We start from the raw sequence: 21,222 nt of genomic DNA, 5'->3' as shown, positions 1-21,222 counted from the left end.
GTATATCTGTTTCTAGTAAGACCCTTTAGCCCAGAAACCCGCTAACAGTATCTGGCTTGACTCTCCACTTCCCTTTGGTGTTTTTCATCTCTCTTCCAGAGAACTCTGGGAGGGTGTGATCATCTCCTTTTTGGGGTTCTCACCTCCCTGAGAAGTTAGAGAGGGCGTGACCACCTGTGTTCTAAAACAAAAGAAAGGGGGAGATATAGAGGACAGAAACTCTGAATCAGACAAGAGAGTACTTAAGGCTAATTACCTATTCAATTTGAGATAATGATTCTATTAGCATATATTTGGATAATGGCTCTCCTCACCATTGGTGCTTGCTGACTGTTTGGTGTTAAGATAATCATAGGCACAGATTGGAGGATGAGGAGAGAGGCCAGAGTCACTTTGTGGCAGCGCAAGGAGGAGAGAGGCTGGAGACTCCGGATTCCAGAATTCCTTAGAGTGTCTCCCTTTTTTGTTTAAATCATGTACCTATTTTGACCTTATTTTGGCAGAGGATGTGAGATTTTGGTCTATGTTTAGTTTTTGCCATATTATTTTTCAGTTTTCCCAGCAACTTTTGTCAAATAGTGAGTTCTTATCCCAGATGCTGGAATCTTTGGAGTTATCAAACAATAGATTACTATAGTCATTGACTATTTTTTCTTGTGTACCTCACCTATTCCACTGATTCACTATTCTATCTCTTAGCCAGGATAAATGGTTTTTATGACAGCAGTTTTAGGCTTAGTATGGTTAGGCCACCATTCTTTGCATTTTTTTTCATTGATTTTCTCAATATTTTTGACCTTTTGTGTTTCCAGATGAATTTTGTTATAATTTTTACTACCTCTACTAAAATATTTTTTGGCAATTTGATTGGCATGGCACTGAATAAATATACTGATTTAGGTATAATTGTCATTTTAATATAGTAGCTCATCTTACCCATGATTAATTGATATTTTTCCAATTGTTTAGATGTGACTTTGTGTGAAAAGTGTTTTGTAATTGTGTTCATATAGTTCTTATTTGTCTTGGAGGAAAGGCTCCCAAATATTTTATCTTGTCTATAGTTATTTTAATTAAAATTTCTCTTTCTGTTTCTTGTTGCTAGGTTCTGTTGGTAACATATAGGAATGCTGTTGATTTATATGGATTTACTTTATATCCTTTGCTAAAGTGAAATATTTCAAGTAGTTTTCAGTTAATTCTCTAGGATTCTCTTAAGTATATCATTATTCATTTGCAAAGCATGATAGTTTTGTTTTCTCATTACCTGTTCTTAATTTGTTCAATTTCTTTCTCTTTTTTTTATTGCTAAAGCTAACATTTTTAATACAATATTAAATAATAGTGGTAATAATAGGAATTCCTATTTCACACTTTATCTTGTTAGAAATGCTTCTAGTTTATCTCTATTATAAATAATGCTTCCTGATGGTTTTAGATAGACATTGCTTGTCCATTTTAAGGAAAACTCCACTTATTCCTATGTTACCTAGTGTTTTTAATAGAAATAATATCTATTGAAATAATCATGATTTATGTTTTTTTATTGATATGGTCAATTATGCCAATGGTCAGGATGCTAATCCTGATATTGAAACAACCTTACATTCCTGGTATAAATTCCATTAGGTCAGAGTGTATTATCCTGGTCATAAATTACTGTAATTTTTTTGCTAATATTTTATTTAAAATTTAAGCAGCAATATTTATTAGGAAAATTGTTCTATAATTTTTTTTTCTCTGTTTTGCATCTTCCCAGTTTATGTGTTGGCACCATATTTGTGTCATGAAAAGAATTTGGTAGGACTCTTTTTTGGTTTATTTTCCCAAATAGTTTGTTTTGGAATTAATTATTCTTTAAATGTGTGGTAGAATTCACTTGTAAATCCATCTGGCCCTAGAGATTTTTTTGTAGGAAGTTCATTGATGGTTTATTCAATTTCTTTGTTCAAAATGAATTTTTAAATATTTTTTCAAAATATTTAAATAGTATTTTATTTCTTCAGTTAATCTGGGCAATTTATATTTTTGAATATATTCATTCATTTCAATTAGATTGTCAGATTTTCAAGCATGAAGTTGGATAAAATACCTCCTAATTATTGTTTTTATTTCCTCTTCATTGATGGAAGGAATCCTTTGCATTTTTGATACTGGTAAATTCAATTTTCTTTTTTCCTTTTTCTAATCAAATTAATGGAAAGGTCTATCTATTTTGTTGGTTTTTTTTCCTCATAAAACTAACTCTTAATTTTATTTATTTTAATAGTTTTCTTATTTTCAATTTTATTAACCTTTGATTTTCAGAATTTCTCATTTGTTTTGGGGGGATTTTTATTTATCCCTTTTATAACTTTTTTAAATAGCATACATTGATCTTCTCTTTCTCTATTTTAGACCTTTTTTCTCTTTCCCCCTTTTCTCTCCTTAGTAGTATTTTGTTTCTGACTCTTCCCTTCAACCTCCCTTCTATCATCTCTCTTCTGTTCTCTTACCCCTTTCTCCTACTGTTTCTGCTATCACCCCTCCCTTCTCATACATTGAGTAAAGTGTTAAGTGTCTGAGGCTGGATTTGAACCCAGGGCCAGTGGTCTATTCACTACACCATCTAGCTGCTCCTGATGTCTCTCTTAAATATCATCACATCAGAGTCATCTTATACCTACACCTTCTGTCTTCATATCCCTTTTAACTGCTCTAATGAAAATATATTTCTCAAGCGTTAAATGTATCATCTTCCTATGTAGGATGTAAACAGTTTAAGCTTTCAATAACATAGTGTTTTTTTCTTTTTATGTTTATCCTTTTAATATTTCTCTTAAGTCTTATATTTGAATATCAGATTTTCTGTTTACCTCTGGTTCTTTCATCTTGAAAGATGTTTAAATTCATTGTTTAAAGTCCCCTATTTCATTAAAGAGCCGTCACATTCCCTGGAAAATTATAATAAGTCTTGCTGGATAGATGATTCTTGGTTGAAATCCCAGCTCCTTTGATCTCTGAGATACAGTATTCTGTCCTGAGATCCTTTATTATAGAAACTGATAAATCCTGGCTAATCTTGACTGGCTGTTTGATATTTGAATTGTTTATTTCTGATAGCTTGTATATTTTCTCCTTGACCTTATAGTTCTGTAATTTAGCTACAATATTCTTGGAGATTTCCTTTTAGGAGGTGATCAATGGATGGATGTCAGGGTAGTTTTCTTTGATGATTTCTTGAAAGATGCTGTCCAAGCTCTTTTTTTTCCGTCTTGGCTTTCAGGTAGAACTATTTTAAATTGTTTTAAAATTGTTTCTCCTGGATTTCTTTCCCAGATTGGTTGTTTTTCCATTGAGCTATTTTACATTTTCTTTTATTTTTTTAGTTTTATTGATTCTTGATGCCTCAGAGTCATTTGCTTCTATGTGCCCAATTCTAGTTTTTAATGTATTATTTTCTGCAGTTAGCTTTTGAGTTAGTTATTTGGCTAATTCTTCTTCTAAAGGTGGTGTTTTCTTCAGTCAGTTTTTGTCCTTCCATTTCCAAGCTGTTGACTCTTTCTGGCATACTTCTCATTCTTTTCCTATTTTTTTCTTCTACCTCTCTTATTTGACTCATAAAATCTTTTATGAGCTTTTCTAAGAAGGCTCTTTGGATTTGAAACCAATTCATATCCCCCTTTGAGGTTTTGCATGTAGCTATTTTGTCTCTTCTGAATTGGTGTTTTGATCCTTCCTATCATCATAGTAGCTTTCTTCTCTTCCTGCCCCCTCCCCCCCGCCATGACAAAAGGTAGGTTTATTTAAGAGAAGTTACAGACAAAATGAAGGGATCCAATAGACACCAGGAAAGGTAAATGTGAAATAGATTGGGAGAGCATATAAAAGACGAGTTCCTTAGTGGAACTCACAATTATCCAATAGAAAAGGAATACCCCTTGAATTGAGAGCATGCCTTTAACAGGAAGGCTAAATCCTGAAAGGGATTTAGCACCTAAAAGAGTTAACTGTAAGGTGGAGAAATGGGGTTGAGAAGCATAGTGGGGTTAAGAGAGACATGGGCATGGGCATAGGCATGGGCCCATATGGCATGGTTGAGAGAAAGGGGAAAGACACACAAAAGCAGAGTGTCATGTTGGACTGACCCAAAGGGGTTCAACAAACATGGCATGGGCTATAGATAGATTTATGAGGAAAATTTGGCCTCAGGAATTTGATATAATTTGGATTTCTAACTGGATTATCTCCACGAAGGATGGAACCATGGAACTAAGCTGATCTCTATCAGAAGCTTCTTCCTGCCTACTCAAGAAAACAATTTTATCAATGCTTCAGGTTCTCTTTACCAACCCAATCCACCTTTCAGGAACAAATAGATAACTAACTAAATAAAAATTTTATTAAAGCTTTTTATTTTTAAAACATATGCAAGGATAATTTTTCAACATTAACTCTTGCAAAACCTTGTTTTCCAGTTTTCCTTCTCTTCTCTCTACTCTATCTCCTAGATGGCAAGTAATCTAATATATGTTAAACATGGTAAAAATATGTATACATATTTATATACAGTTCTTTTGCTGCACAATAAAAATCAGATCAAAAAGGAAAAAAAATGAGAAAGAAAATAAAATGCAAGTGAGCCACAATAACAACAACAAAAAGATGAAAATGCTATGTTGTGGTCCACACTCAATTCCTACAATCTTCTCTCTGGGTATAGATGGCTCTCTTTGTGTGGGTCAGGTGCTGGACCCCTTTCCCAAATTAACTAATCAGAGACATCTTCAGGTACAAAGAGAAAGCATTTATTTTGTCCCTTCAGGAGAGGCCCAGACACACCTGGGAGCCATCCCAACTCGCACTTTGTACTCTTGAAACCTAGCCAGCTTCCACCTTTTCCAGGATTCAAAAGGCAAAAGACCCAAGCCTTTTCATTGGATAGACTAAAAAGATGTAACCTTCCTTGACAATGATCACCAATGTTGTCTGCTTCCTGTGGGTCATGTCACTTCCTGTGGGTATCACTTCTTGAAGTTCTGAACTTTAGAGACCTGCAACCCAGGAATCAAACCCTGAGAATAGGGATCATGTGACTGTCTCAAACTGAGAAAACTTCATCCAATCAGCTCCATTCATCTTCATCACAAGATCATTGGAACTGGGTTGAAGCATCTCATTGTTGAAAAGAGCCATATCCATTAGAATTGATCATTGTATAGTCTTGTTGCCACGCACAGTGATCTCCTGGTTCTGCTCTTTTCACTTAGCGTCAGTTCATGTCAGTCTCTCCAAGTCTCTCTGAAATCATCCTGTTGGTCATTTCTTACAGAACAATAATATTCCATAACATTCATATACTATAACTTATTTAGCCATTCTCTAACTGATGGGCATCCACTCAGTTTCTAGTTTCTTGTCACTACAAAAGGACCATAGTAGTTTTCTATGGTCAGGGTTCTTTTTTGTTTCTTGCTCATTTTCTTTTCTTTTTTGCCTTTTTTGTGGCTTTTAAATTTGAGCTCTGCTCTGAGGGCACAGGATGCACTGTTCTAACTTATACAGCTTTTTATACTATTTGGGGCACTTTGAGTTTTGGTTTGGGGTTATGAGTACTTTGATTTTTGGCTTTGAGCACAGGGGCTCCTTATGTTTGGTGACTTGCTCACTATGCTGGAGGTAGCTCAACCTAGTTCCACCTATTTCCTTGGCTGGCAATTTGCCTTCTGCACTGGACCTGGAGGCTGCCCCAATGCTCTGCTGTGCAGTTCTATTAAGCTCAGACCAAGAGGTCTCAGTTGCTAGATTTTTGACTAGACATTTTGAGATGTCTCAGTTGCTGGGCCTTGCTGTGATGAAGACCTCCCTCTTGCTTGCCTGGACATCATCTGAGATGTGTTCTCCATTTGCCCAGGTTAAACTGATCTTTCCTGAAGTCCTTCCAAGCTATCTTGAGATAGAAAAGTGTTTGATTCCATCTCGTTGTAGGCTGTTATTCCAGAATCTGTTCAGAGGCTTGATTTCAAGTTATTTCTGAGGGAAAATGAGGAGAGCTCAAGCAACTTCCTAGCTTCTCTTTACCATCATGGCTCTGCCCCTTCCAACCCCCCCAACAGGGACTTTTAAAATGTGCTTTTAGCCCCAACATACACAATCAGAATGCTTAAGTAGTATTTAGGAGGTGGTGAGTACTGAGGTGTCACAATAAGAATAAGAATAGTTAATACAAAATATACACGTCCTTACATGAGCCCAAGGGAATGTGCACATCTAGCAAAGGGACAAATATTAGGTATGGTGATCAGTCTGTCATTGCTCAATGTTTTAGTGATGCTGTTAGGATGCCAGTGGGAAGATGAGAAGCCCTCTGGACCTCCAAAGATTTTTAGGTTTTCCTCCAGCCAAATTAGGGAGGAAGAAGGTCCAGACTGAAGCTAAAATATTCTCCTTTCCCCACAAATGATTTCTTCCCAGAAATGACTTTTTCTTCTTCTGGACAACCCCCTATTCATAGTTTCAATGAAGATCTGGGGGGTATTTATCCAAATTTTCACCCATACTGATGAGTTGTTTTACTCTTTTCCCCTCAGAGCAAAGCAAAATTTCCCTTTTAGGGCCTTAGGGGGTACTCCTGAGAGAGTAGTAGGGTACTTCTCTAATGCTCTGTGCTCAAACCCTGATCTTGGAATGTTCTGCTCTGCCCCCAAATAAATTTCCAGTTACAGTTAATATCTTCCTTATATAACCTGTTATTCTCCCAAGTAATTAGTCTTCCAGTAAAATTTAATCAACTAACATCAATTAGTTTTTTTTGTTGTTTTTTTGTTTACAAAGGAATATTTCCTGAGAAAATATAACAAGAACAGAAATAAAAACCATTTTCTAGAACCCAGAACCCAGGGCAATCTCACCTATGCCATCTTGATCCCCAAGGAAAGTGGTTTCAAACTTATAGCATTTTATACCAATCATTTGCTTCCATCAGTCATCTCCAAATGCAACAATGCCTTTGGATGCTTCTGTTCCAAAAAGTTATATATATATATATATATATATATATATATATATACACACACACACACACACACACACACACACACACAGACCATAGGGACTGATTCAGTCAGTAAGTAAACATTTATTAAGCACTTGCTGCATGCCAGGCACTTTGCTAAGCACAATGGGGATACAAAAAGAAAGAAAAGAAAATCTTGGCTCTTAAGGTGCTTCCAATCTAATGTTTCACTATTGAGCTGGGTCTGGCAGGTTTTTTCTCAGGGCTATCTCTATTGATTGTAAACGAGACATTTTGAGATCTCAAAAGGTTATAGGCCTGGTCTGTTCCATCTTCAACACTAAGGGAAGAAGAAGAGTGAAAACAATAGTGGACACATGCCATATGCTCATGGTTTCATGTCAGTCTGGGTGGGTCGGGTGGTCTGACTCCAGAGCCAGTAGTCATTAAACTACACCATGTGATCTCCTAGCCTTCCACGTCCTACTTATCTAAAGGGAACATGGCCTCTGGAGCTCGTTCTTACTAAAATATAAATGGCTGATAAGGTTGAATGTGCTACCCCTTCCAGGGATATTTGTATTTCAATAATTCACAAAACTTTAAGACAGATAAATGCACATTTAATTGTGGAATTTGGAGAGAAATGGTGACAAAGTTAGTTTGACAAGTAATCCTCTTTTCTTCCTTCTCTTTGTCTTCCTTCTCCTCCCCCTCTGTGAAATAATATAACTGTCCTTCTAAAAGATGGCTTCTCATCGTTTCATTTAAATTCTAATCCTTATTATCACCTAACTCCAGTTAGGGTATCTGTGAGACTACCAGGAAATATTTAGATATAGGTGAAAGGTAATTAAATTTGGAGCCAGACTGGATTTGAACCCCCACTCTACTATCAGATAGTTATCTAATCTGATCTGATTACACAAGTCATTTAATATTTCTTAGACTTAGTTTCCATATCTGTAAAATAGGGAGCTGGACAAGATGATCTCTAAAGACCCCAATATCCCTAAATCCTATGATTCTATATTCTGTCCAAAAATATATATAACTTGTGACTTTGTGGTTTATATTTTTTTAGTTATTTGGCTAATGAACTTTTATTAAGTTTCTTGCCCTCTGTAGTGGTGTATGTTTCAAAGGGATTTTTTGAGCTCATGCCTTTCCCTTTTATATTCCTATAGTTCATACTGAGCTGAGTGTTTCTGAGATGCTGAAAAGTGAAATGATTTCCCTAACACTAACTGATATGGAGACATCAAACCCCTGAAGAAATAAGAAAAGTACACAAGTTAGGGATATAGAATGCTTATACCACTACATCACTGCATATTGTCATAGTTTACAGTGTCCTGAGATTTCACATTAGGTTAGGGGGCACCATGTTGCACACTCCTAGAGTGCGCGGCTATTAGTTATTCGGGAATAGTCTTAAAAATCTTCATGGGATCAAATAACAAGGGGTTACAACAAAACAACAGAGGGACAGAAATTGTTTTCTAAATGTATGTGTTCTTTCCAATAATTAACCATGAAGTTATAATCTTGGTTCTTGGAGTTTCCTGCACCCAAGCTTTCTGAATCCAAAGCGTATTCTTTTAACTCTAGGAATGTTAATAAAAAGAGTCCTTGAATTCATATGGGGCACCTGCCTTCATACTCCAAATTCATAAGAGAATCTTTCTATTATGTAGCTTGAATAAAGCAGCAGGTGCTGACTTGTGGGTGAAGGGAAATAGATTATTGTCTTGCACTTGGCATAAACACCCCAGAATAAAGCGCCTGAGTTAATAATCAATTTCACTCCCCTGCAGGGCTCTTCCTTATCTGATAGGCCATTCCTGAGGTCAGGGGGAAGAGCCATATGTGCCAGATATTTTTGCCTTTATCTTTTCCTGTACTATTGAGGTAGAAGGCTGCAAATGACTGAATGGGGTCAGGAAATATGTCAAACAGTTTATGCTATCATCATCTTGGTTATGATCTTTTATATTATAGATCTTTATGTGTTGTTGCATAGACAGCACAATTTCCTCCGATTCTAATGTAGAGAAAATATTAACACAATCTTAAAGGACCAATTGTTAGAGGTTTAATTTTTAGAAAAATTTGTTCATCTCTGTTCTCTTTTTGTATTGTAGCCACTGAATACATTGTTTATGCATCTTTTTGTGGCTGTTGACGAGTATGCCATTGGCTGTTGTCAAGAAATTATGAGGTGAGTTGATGTGTCATTGCAGATAGACAAATTTGTATGGTTATCAATTCACTTCGAAAAGTGAGTTACACTGATATTAAAGTAATACAAAAAGAGAATATATGTAATTCATAGAAAGCTTATTTGAAATTCTAATAGGTATTTTATTTACATATTTAATGAATACATTTAAGCATTTACTTTTATACTTAACCAAAGTAGGATGATAATATTTCTAAAAGGAAATATTGCATTTCTTGAATGCTTTTTCTCATAATGAAATATTATACAGCATCTTTAACTGGTCATTATTTGAAGCATACATGTCAGTAATGCAGGCATTTGGACAAATTGATTTTAGGGGGATGGGAGAGGACAGAGAGAATGTGCATTAAAACGCATGACTGAACATGAAGCCTAACAAGCTGGAGATGTTTTTAAAAATCACTTTCCCCAAGGTTATTTTCTGAAACATTTATTAACACAACAGACTGCAAAGGCTCACAAGTAATCTGATGTATCAGTTAGAGGGCTACACAGAGATAGAAGTGTGTTCAGTCTTCAGCAGCTTGCAGAGACAGTGAATCACATTTGATGGTGGTGGCCTTCAGTCTTCAAGTTACTTTGTAACATCAAACCAGACCATCCAGATGCCAGGTCAAGGGTTAATATGAACAGAAATCTGTTGTGTTGTGCTTAAGGGACATCTTTTATTCCTTTGCATCTCTAAAGTCAATATAAAAGAAAATATAGGAAATTAAAAGATCAAGAGATTAGAAAAAATGTACAGAAGAAATAAAGTTTTCTTGAAAATTTTTTCATTCCCTTTTTGGGTAGGGAGGAGGTTACTCTGTGTGCATTTTTGAACCTTTTTTTATTTTTTGAAGAGGCAATATTTCATTGAGCTATTTACTTATGAAATTATTATTATCATTTTTCTCTTTAGGACAGTTTTCAAGGCAGTGCCAGATCTTCATTTCATATTTCTTATTACTCCATCCTATATGAGTTTAGGTAAGAGTTCTGTAATTACACTTTGGCCTCAATATTTCCAGTTTGATAAAATGGTAACCTTGTAATGTACTACAAAGGGTGTTTCTTTAGAATGTGTTATACATGGTCTCCGATCTTTGAATGCAAATAATACATGGCTGATTATGAAAAAGGCCAAACACAATTCAAATTCAAAAGTACTTTTTTTCTTATACATTGCTATTTATATTTTAACATTATTTCAATCAAAAATTATAATGCCTACTTTTTGCCTGTGATCTAGGTTCGACTTTAGTAACTGTTTTTGACCCTGTTGGGTTAATTCCATGTTTTGCCATTGATGAAGAATTTTCTGTGTCTGTCTGTCACAGACACTTCCATTGCCCTCAGCTATACATTCGACAAGCCAGGTAATGTGATAATGATCCCTTGTATTTGTAAGACAATTATTCTGGTAGTCAGACAGGAAGCATTTAATAATAAGCACTATATTCCAGGTACTGGGCAAAGTGCTGGGGATGTAAAAAGAGACAAAGGACAGTTCCTGCACTTCAAGAACTCACAATCTGACGGGGGAGATAATAAACAAACAAATTAATTATAAACAAGCTGTACATGGGATAAATGGGGAAATACTTAACAGAAGGAAGCCACTAGAACTAGGGTCAGAAAAAGCTTCTGGGAGAAGATGGGATTTTAGTTGGGATATAAGGGAAGTCAGGAGACAGAGATGAAATGAGAGGATCTTCTGGGCACAGGGAATACCTCTAGAAATGCCTAGAGCTGAGAGATGAAGTGTCTTTTTCTTGGAATATTCAGGAGGCCAGTATCATTGGATGGAAAAGTGCATGGCAGGGTATAATGTATAAGAAGACAGGAAAGATAATGGTATTTCGGAGGGGAGTAGGTTGTGAAGGATTTTGAGTACAAATAGGGAATTTTATATTTGATCTTGGAGATTAAAAATAGCCATTGTATTTTAGTTTAGTAGGGAAGTGATAGAGATGGACCTGTGTTTTGTTTTGTTTTTTCATTTTGTAGTTTTTTAATAGGAACGATTATTGGATTTTATCAAATGGATTTTTTTTTACATGTTAAATAGATTACAGTAGATCTTGGATACAATATATGTGTGCAGAACCGAACAGTTTTCTTTTGCTCAGGGAGAATTGGATTTAGAAGGTATAAATAACCTGGGAAGAAGAACAAAAATACAAGCAGTTTACATTCATTTCCTAGTGTTCTTTCTTTGGGTGTAGCTGCTTCTGTCCATCCTTGATCAATTGAAACTAAGTTAGATCTTGTCTTTGTTGAAGAAATCCACTTCCATCAGAATACATCCTCATACAGTATCGTTGTTGAGGTATATATATGATTTCCTGGTTCTGCTTATTTCGCTCAGCATCAGTTCATGTAAGTCTCGCCAATCCTCTCTGTATTCGTCCTGCTGGTCATTTCTTACAGAACAATAATATTCCATAACATTCATATACCACAATTTACTCAACCATTTTCCAATTGATGGGCATCCATTCATTTTCCAGCTTCTGGCCACTACAAACAGGGCTGCCACAAACATTTTGGCACATACAGATCCCTTTCCCTTTTTTAGTATTTCTTTGGGGTATAAGCCCAGTAGAGACACTGCTGGATCAAAGGGTATGCATAGTTTGATAACTTTTTGACATAATATTCCATAACATTCATATACCACAATTTACTCAACCATTCTCCAATTGATGGGCATCCATTCATTTTCCAGCTTCTGGCCACTACAAACAGGGCTGCCACAAATATTTTGGCACATACAGATCCCTTTCCCTTTTTTAGTATCTCTTTGGGGTATAAGCCCAGTAGAGACACTGCTGGATCAAAGGGTATGCACAGTTTGATAACTTTTTGACATAGTTCCAAATTGCTCTCCAGAATGACTGGATGTATTCACAATTCCACCAACAATGTATCAGTGTCCCTGTTTTCCCACATCCCCTCCAACATTCTGCATTATCTTTCCCTGTCATTCTGGCCAATCTGACAGGTGTATAGTGGTATCTCAGAGTTGTCTTAATTTGCATTTCTCTGATCAATAGTGATTTGGAACACTCTTTCATATGAGTAGTAATAGTTTTAATTTCATCATCTGAAAATTGTCTGTTCATATCCTTTGACCATTTATCAATTGGAGAATGGCTTGATTTCTTATAAATTAGAGTCAATTCTCTATATATTTTGGAAATGAGTCCTTTATCAGAACCTTTGACTGTAAAAATGTTTTCCCAGTTTATTGTTTCCCTTCTAATCTTGCCTGCATTAGTTTTGTTTGTACAAAAACTTTTCAATTTGATATAATCAAAATTTTCAATTTTGTAGTCAATAGTGATATCTAGTTCTTCTTTGGTCATAAATTCCTTCCTCTTCCACATGAACCTGTGTTTTAGGAAAATTATTTTAGTGGCTGAATAATGGATTGATTGGAATAGGGGAAAAACTTTGGCAGGCAGACCTGCCCACAGCACTCCAGGTGTGAAGTGATGAGGGCTTGTCCCAGTGTGGTGGCAATGTCACAGGAGAGAAGCAGGTCTATTTGAGACATTGCAAAAGTGATGCTGACAGGCTTTGGCAACAGATTAGATTTGGAGAAGGGAGAGAGGGGAGAGATATCGAGAACAACATTTAGTTTGCCAACTTGAGTGACTGAGAGGTTGATGATAGCCTTGACAATAATAGGGAAATTTGGGTAAAGGGAGGATTTGGGGGGAAAGTAATAATTACAGAGTTGGACATGTTGAGTTTAAGATGTCTATTGGACATGCAGTTCAAGATATCCGAAAGACAATTGGAGCTATTAAGCTTCTTGAAATGACACTCTACATGGATCACCAATTCCCACTGCTATTGAAGATGCTTTTTATAATACTACAAGGAGCTGTGACTTTCTTGGCATGGCTATTTACTTTCTCTGTTGACAGAAAATCCTGTATCTTGGCAGATAATTTAAATGAATTGCAGTGAAATAAAAGATTCATTTCCCTGTAGTAACCTGGTTGATGGGGAGACTCTTATTTTTAGCTAGTACAGTCTCTGATGAAGTCTCTACAACTTGGTAGGAACTATTAGGCCCTGACCACTGGTCTAACTTTTGTGGATGCAGAATCACCTTCACGTTTCATTGAGGCACTGCATTAGGACTGTATTCAAGACCAGTGATTATAGTCTTAAATAGCTTAAGTCTGCCAATGATCAAGGTCTAGATCAAAACATTTGTTATATCCATTCCTTTCTTTCCACTGCCATGGACACTGCTCTAGTTTGGACACTCTTCACCTTTCACCATTAACTTTGTTATAGTCTTAGAGTTGGTTTCTTTGTTTCTAGTCTCTCTTCTGTTCAGTCTTTCTTCTATATAGCCACCAAATTATTATTTTAAAGTCTTTGTTTAATTAAGTCACTTCTCTGCTTAAGAAGTATCAGTGGTTCCCTATTATCTCTGTAATAAAGATAAATTGCAAAATATAAATTCCTCTGTTTGATATTAAAAGTCCTTTAGTATCTGGCTCTGCCCTTTTTTTTCTTAGACTTATTTCATATGATTTCCCTTAATGCATTTTATGTTCTAGCTAAATTAGTCTACTTTCTATTTCTTGTGCCTGAGATCCTATTTCTTGCCTTCCTGCCCTTGTAATGGCTGTCTTTTATGCCTCCTGACCACTGCCTCTTAGAAACTTTAGATTCCTTCTAGGTTCAATTTAAAGATCTCTAAGAAGCTTTTTCTGATTCCCTAAGTTGTTCTTCCTCTGTACCCTCTTCTTTTTTATCATAATAGGATCATGAGTATAGAGCTGGAAGGAGCTTCAGAAGTAATCTAGAAGTAATATCCTGTAGAAGGCCAGAACTCTGGATAAGTATACTTGAAGCAAGGTATTAAGTCAGTGGAATTGATGAGCTCTAGTTCACAAATATACTTAGTACTTAGCATGGTGATGTAATGGTTCTCTAGTTCACACATACTCAGTATACTATAATGATATAATTGTAATAGGATATATAAGGGCTAAGAAGGAATAGAAGAGAGACATTTCCATTTTTGACCAGCCTCGGCTGTCCTGCCTCCTGCACTAAGGTCAAGACTGGGCCAGAATAAAGATTCTAGACTCTATTCCTGACCATTCTTGTGGTGTCTATCCTGTTGAAACCAAGGCCCATCTGAAGGATCTCAAGAAAACTAGCCCAAACATTACAATATCCTAATTTAAAGATTGGGCATCTAAGGCCTAAAAATTTTTAGTGAGTTGTTTTAAGTTATACAGCTAAGTTACTGTGAGAGATACCATTTGAACCCAGGTTTTTTGATTTCCAAGTTTCATACTCCAGTTATACTATATTTTGTATATATTTTGTATCGATTTTGTTATGCCTCAGTTTTCCTCAATTATTCTGCCCCAGTCTCCTTGGTGGCAACCCCCCTTCCTGGCCATCAGGACTAAGATAATTAGGGTTGGGAGCCCTGGATACTCTGGCATTCCAAAGAGTCATAAAACTCCAGATGGCTTATCTCAAATACTTAGATGGGACCCTTTATCATCTGGTTCAGACTTAGTGTCTCCTAGCTTTTTCCCTCCCAACTTATCAGAATTTATGATCCTTCTTTTTCACCCCCAAGCTGTTAGAACTGAATTTATGGTACTTTCCTGGAACTTCTTGATCACCAGTGCTCTATCCTCCCCCTGCCTTTATTTCTCTGACTGCTGGAACCCTATAAGAGTCTCTGGAATCCTTCACTCATTGTTGGATGCTTTGAGACAAGAGTTCCATCCAGCTGACTGGCTGATGTGCATTGCTAGTCCAGACTCTCCACTAATAAAATATTAAAAAACCTCTCTAATCTCTATCTTGCCTCAGTTTCTCTGGCATTACAGTGTGTGAATTTATTTTTTTTCCCCGGAATTGTTTTTGTCTTTGTACCTATAGAATCTAGCATAATGCCTGCGACACTGAATTGTCAAATGAATCAAATCATTAAAAAAAAAAATCAATTCCAAAAATCATTATAATTCCAGGTGAAATTTTTCCAACTCTTCTTGATTATATAAATTTCAAAGCTTTAAATCTAATTAATTTCTTTGCTTTTGTGTTACAGACACATTCTTGTTTGCTGTATTTGTATTGGAATTGAAAGCAGGATCTGTTTTACATTTCTAATTATATCCCCAGTGCTTATTTAGCGATTAGTAAGTACTTAATAAATACTTCATTCCTTCCTTCATTAGTGTAAATATTCCTTTCACTGATGGAGACTGCATTCTCTTCAACCACTTATATCCAGTCAACACTGAACTGTGGCATACTTTTGCCCAGTTTGGAGGGAGCAAAAACTTTATGAACTTGTATCCACAATTCTGGTGATAAAGCCTCTTTGTCTAGTTGGCTTGGTCTTTGGAAGACTAGTCTTTGTGTATTCTTGACTTGGTCCCTTTTCAGTTTGGGACCTTGTGTTTCTCTTACACAGCCTTTGAGAACCTAGTTTCTCTGTGACATTAGCACAAGAAGCAGTATTTAGTAGAAGATATTGTGAACTAGCCCTTTGAAGCAGACAAATTAAAACAAAACCAAATAACTTTTTATTCATTTTTTCATCAATTATTTATTATATATCTAAGGTGGGCAAAATACTGTAGGAGATAGCAAACATCCTCTGGTCACAGAGAGATGACAATTAATTATTTAAGTGTGGTATACAAAATACAAAAGCCATTAAAGAGATTATAGAAAGGACAGGAAGCCCTAGAGAAATTAGAAGGTGGTTGCAGCTATACTGTTTAGAACTTGCAGATAGCCTAGTCCCACCTCCATACATCCCAGCCATACCATCTCAGCAAAAAGTGACTTTCTTCTCTTGAGCTAAACAGAGTTGGAGAAAGCAAAAAGGTCCAGTGGAAGCCCCAAGATTCAAAATTAATAAGAAATACAAGTATAATACAAGTGTATTATCCCATTGGATAATATGATGATATCCCTCTCTCTCCGACCCCACTTTTCTAGGCTGAACCTGTAGCCCTTGTGCCTTCTGGAGACCTCCAAATTGAGCTCACTTCCTAATGGGCATGTGCAACCATCTGGTTGGTTCCCAGGGTCCCTGTCACTGGAAGTAATGAACAAAAAAACTATCTGCTCAGTAACCTTTAAAAGAAGCAATAACTTCCCCTCTCAATTTTTATTCCTTTCTTTTGCTCATGGGACTTAGATAGCTATCGTCTTAGACTTCCATTGAAGAGAGGAGGGTGGAAAAGCAGAAGACACCAGGCCTAAGTCTTAACTCTGTAGGAAGTTCCCCAGATAGAATATGGGGCCACTCTTTGTATATCCCCACTTTTGCAGAATTAAAGAATTAACTATACGTCAGTTATAGAACTAAATATAAAGATAAGTCTAAAATGTTGCATATAGTTAGAAGAAAGAAATATAATACGTGACTGGAAGGATATAAAAACAGTGTACAAAGTATGTTAGGCTTTAGGGAAATACATAATTTAAGATGAGACATCCCTGCCTTTAGATGTTAACAGTAAATGGAGGTGGGGGTATGTGCGTAATAACACTGAGACTTCTAATGTCTTTCTTAAGTGGATTAGAAAGTTGCAAACAAAATGCTCTGTGAATACTACAATTTATTGGGTGGATCAGAAAGATTTTCTAGAGGAAGGGGTGTTCAAATTAAGTTTTGAAGTATGAGTAGGAAGCAATACAGGGGACGCAAAGCACTCCAGGATAAGGGAATTGCCTAAGCAAAGTGAGAATAAAGGCAGAGGAGGCAAGAGAGAAACAGTACATTTCTGAAGGAGAAAAGCAGAAGCATGTGGATTGGGCATAAAGTAGTCTAAATTGGCTAGGTAAACTAATAATTTAAGGCTGGATGGTAGTGAGGTATTAGGGAGGGTCTTGGCAGGACGGGACATGGTAGCTATGAAAAGGGAGGTAGTAGGAAGACTTAAGATGTAAAGAAGTTTCTGGCTTTATCACTGGTTAATGAGAGAAAGGTATTATTTTCTATTATATTAATAACCAATTATTAAATTAGGATTGAGGTTTGCCACTTTATTTTGTCAATAAGGGATCGGCCCCTGTAGGCCAGCTAGTCAGTCTCCGAAGGACATTACTGATGGATGAGATTGACCAAATTTTTAAGGTATATGCTCTACCATCTTGGGTAGGACCCCTTCCAACCCAAATCTAATCTAGATGAATTCTTGCCATTAGGAAATAATCCCTGTCCTTGGAGCCCTCCCTTAGAATTTAGGATGACCCAATTTATGAAGGAAAAAACCTACCAGAGTGGTCTGATGGATTTTTGTCCAGATTGTTGGAGGCAGCTGAATCTCATGATGAAGTCATATTCTCAACTGGAGGAGCTGAAGACTTTTAGCACAACTCCTGGTTAGTTGTTCACCTTTCAAAGTTGATTTTCACTTCTTTTCCAAAGGTAGTTAAGAATTCAGAGATCTCCTTTGTTTTGTCTTTTGTCACCAAGAGAGCCCATTGACCATCAAGTTATTGTTTATTTGCTAGCCTAATTAATAAATTGATTATTCAACATTGTAACTCTGTCTCTTGGGCTTTTATCACAATCAGTAGCTGTGGTATTGACAGAAATAGTGAAGTCTAAAAGAACTTGTAACTTAGTCACAATCTTAGGGGAAAAAACGATGTTCTTCCTTTGAAACTCAGGAAAGATATTATTGACTCAGAGAAGGGATTTTCCAAGTTAAAGACTACTACATTTGGTCTAAAAAGTTCACCATTTATCACAGAAATATTGCCTCTGACAATTATGGTCTGTTAAGATTACTGACAGCATATTAAAGAGTTTTCCAAAAATGCCCATGTATATAACTAAAAACTCTTTCAATTTAAGATTTTTTTTTCCCTTCTTTAACTTAAATTGCCCTTATTAGAGATGAGGGATAAAGAGGAAAATGAAAGGAAATTGTGGAATTGTGGTAACAGGTAATTGTGGAACTCAGGTTTATATTTTTAAATAACTTTGTTGTCTGGTTTTGTCATGTGGTGCAAGGGAAAGGATCTCAGATTTAGATTCAGAGGAACTGGAATCAAATTCAGGCTCTGCTGTTTACTAATTGCATGACCCTTGAAAAGGGAAACTCCTTGAACTTAATATTCCTTTTTTATAAAATAAAGGAATTTTTAAAAAATAAAACATTTGCATGGTTGCAAAATGCATAATTAAATGTCTTATTACTATTTCCCTATCTTTTTGAAGATACAAAAAATGTTATTGCCATAATGGTGATATTTCCCTATCTTTATTAATATTTTGTTTACATAGATTGAAAGAGTAAAAAAGAAGCAGGACTTTCTTGTGACTATAAACATTTTTATAGAAATATACTTTTTGTAATATGTATTGCTATCAATATGATGATATTTTTTGTAAGATTCCAATATTTGATTTAGTGCTAAATTCATGTCTTTATCAAATCTTTGCAAAATATGCATCGAAAGGCATATGAATATTGTTATATTTTTTAATTTAGTATTTCATCCCCAATTATATATAAAAACAATTTTTTAACATTCACTTAAAATTTTTTTGAGTTCCAAATTCTGTTACTTTTTTATAGAGAAAAACAAAAGTGTTTATCTTACCAAAGTCCTCTGAAAACTTTAAAGATTATGGCTGAATATATTAGTATATAAACATCACTCCAGTTTCTTTAACAAAATCTCAAATGGGGTCACAAAGGGTCAGATACTACTGAAAAACTAAAGTATTTCATTTGGGGAAAAAAAATTTTGTCCACTAGAGGTCACAAGAGATCTTGCAAAAAAAAGAAAGTGCTTTGTTCTATGCAAGGAACACATGTATCTGCTTTCTGGTAAATAACGACAACTTGCAATTAAAATTTGTAAAATATATTTTTTTTCAAAAAACCATAATGGTATTATAAGCTTCCAAAAGAAAAATAATAGGATCCGGGCAACTCTTAAACTTTTTGAAATGCTGTTAAAGACTTAATATTTAACTAAGGAAGAGCATGGCTCTTAACACTACTCAGTCTGATTCTATAGTTATTTTCTTTTTTTAGATTTTATTTTTTTATTCAAAGAATAGCATTTCAATAAAAAAAAACAACCTTCAATGAATTCAGAGAATTAGTTATTCAGAAAGTACATTTAAAATGTGTGCACATAATTGTAAATTATTTCTGGATCAGAAAAATATGATCCAGCAGATGATAGGGTTTTTTTTTTTGCCATGAATTTTGGAATCTGAATAAGGAGGTAGCTCTGCTGCACTATGGCTTTGGGTGCTCTTGGACTCTGAATCTTGACCTCATTTGGGTAACTACCACCCTCCACTCTCATTTTTTTTTTTTTTTTGCTAAGTTTGAGAAGTGAAAACCTTATAGAAATAACTCTATTTGAGCCAAATTAGAACTATGTAATTTAAAAAGAATTATAGTATTGTAAAGCAAACTGAACAGAAGTATATATATGTTAGTCCTTAAATTTATATATGCTATCTTGGTGGAAGATTTAGTGTTTTTCTAAAATTTATAAAGCCTGTGTGAGTCACAATTTTTTTTTTGTATCCTTTTAAAAAGGAGATAAACAGTTCCAAGACTTCTAAACAGGGTAATATTTTGAAGAAAAGATGCGTGTGAATTTGTGCATGTGTTTATACAAGTGTGTGAAGAGAGAGAATAAGAAAAAGAATGATGCCTTAAAACTTGAAATGTTGCCTTTCACACAAATTAGCTTAAAGATTTGCTTTATTTTCCTCTGCCCTCTTTTCTAGCACTTCAATGAATATTAAAAAGTTCAAGTTGTCTCTAAATGATTTTTAATTGGCTGTAATAAAATGAGTTAAATGTGAATAGCTTAACGACTATTAAAAATGTTTAAAATTAACTTGTATATATTGAAATGCTGCAAAATTATTTCCCATTGAAATGAGTAATTAATTGTTTTCCACTCAGAAATTTATGCAATTGCCATTGCATAATCACTACCACCACCTCCATCATCATCAAAACACTAATCAGAAGCTTAAATGTGTGCCTTTCTCGGTTGAGTTGGGTAAGATTTCTGATAAAGATGTGGTCCCTGCCTTAGGAATAATGATGTAGAAATGCATTTTAAGTGGACTAAGAAAATTATTTTTGAGAACCTGTGTGTTTTGCTTCTTTGGGGCTGGAATTCTTTGTATGTCATTTGAGAGTATGGGAGGCTGATGTCATACATTACCATTAGCAGTTAAAGCTGATGCAATATCATAAATTATCAATTACCCCAAGGAATGCATTTCCAGGGTAAGTTCCTCTTTATCCATTTTTGGGAAAGACCTAAGGGAAAGAAGCTTCAAAACTCATTTATTTGTATCCTTTTTTTTTTTTTAATGTGTACTTAAAGACTTAGTTTAGAGACATGATTCTGGAATACATGACATGGCAAGTATTCATGAATATTCTTAAGTCTTTCAGGTTACTCCAGATCCTTTATTGTTGATTTTTATGTTCACCCATTAATATTTTCTGTAATATCATAAGAATAAAAATTTTTAGTATAGAGCTAATTTTGGTGTTCATGATTTCTTTAAAATTTCTTAAAAATCATTTAAAATAATTGTGATATTGAGTTAATTTTTCACTATTAAATTAATATTGCTATAAATGAATATTGATGTAGCCCTTTATCTTTTTTCAAAAAAATTTATTAGCCATTTTCCTTGTCATTGCAAATTTTCAGTGTCATTATGGATCTTTTTCACAGTGAAAATCACCCATTTGAACAACCCTTAGATAATGTCCAAATAGAAAAGAAAAAAAAATAGTTTTTTATATAAAGGTCGCAATTTTTCTGTGCTCACTCTTCTATTATCATTTTTTGAACTCAGTTGAAGGAAGGTGGGGCCATTAACTTCCTTGGTTTCTGACTGTATTATCCAATTTTTGCATTTTGAAATATAGGATAGTAAATTTGGTTCAAAATTTTGTTCACAAATATTTATTCAATTCCT

The 21,222-nt window shown here is 35.1% G+C and overlaps 1 protein-coding gene across 2 annotated transcripts in view; it reads left to right on the top strand.

The window, feature by feature from the left end:
• CFAP61 (cilia and flagella associated protein 61) overlaps positions 1-21,222 on the top strand; it is a 324,804-nt gene that overhangs the window by 18,310 nt on the left and 285,272 nt on the right. For both annotated transcript variants that reach the window (XM_031951049.1, XM_031951048.1), the window contains exons 4-6: positions 9,139-9,215; positions 10,141-10,208; positions 10,471-10,597. In XM_031951049.1, coding sequence (XP_031806909.1) covers positions 9,139-9,215; positions 10,141-10,208; positions 10,471-10,597 — 272 coding nt within the window. The remainder of the gene's footprint in view (positions 1-9,138; positions 9,216-10,140; positions 10,209-10,470; positions 10,598-21,222) is intronic.

This window comes from Sarcophilus harrisii, chromosome 2, assembly GCF_902635505.1.
Source record: "Sarcophilus harrisii chromosome 2, mSarHar1.11, whole genome shotgun sequence".
NCBI lineage: Eukaryota > Metazoa > Chordata > Mammalia > Dasyuromorphia > Dasyuridae > Sarcophilus > Sarcophilus harrisii.
Note: the sequence above shows the minus strand (reverse complement) of the source record. Positions and strands in the feature narration are given on the sequence as shown.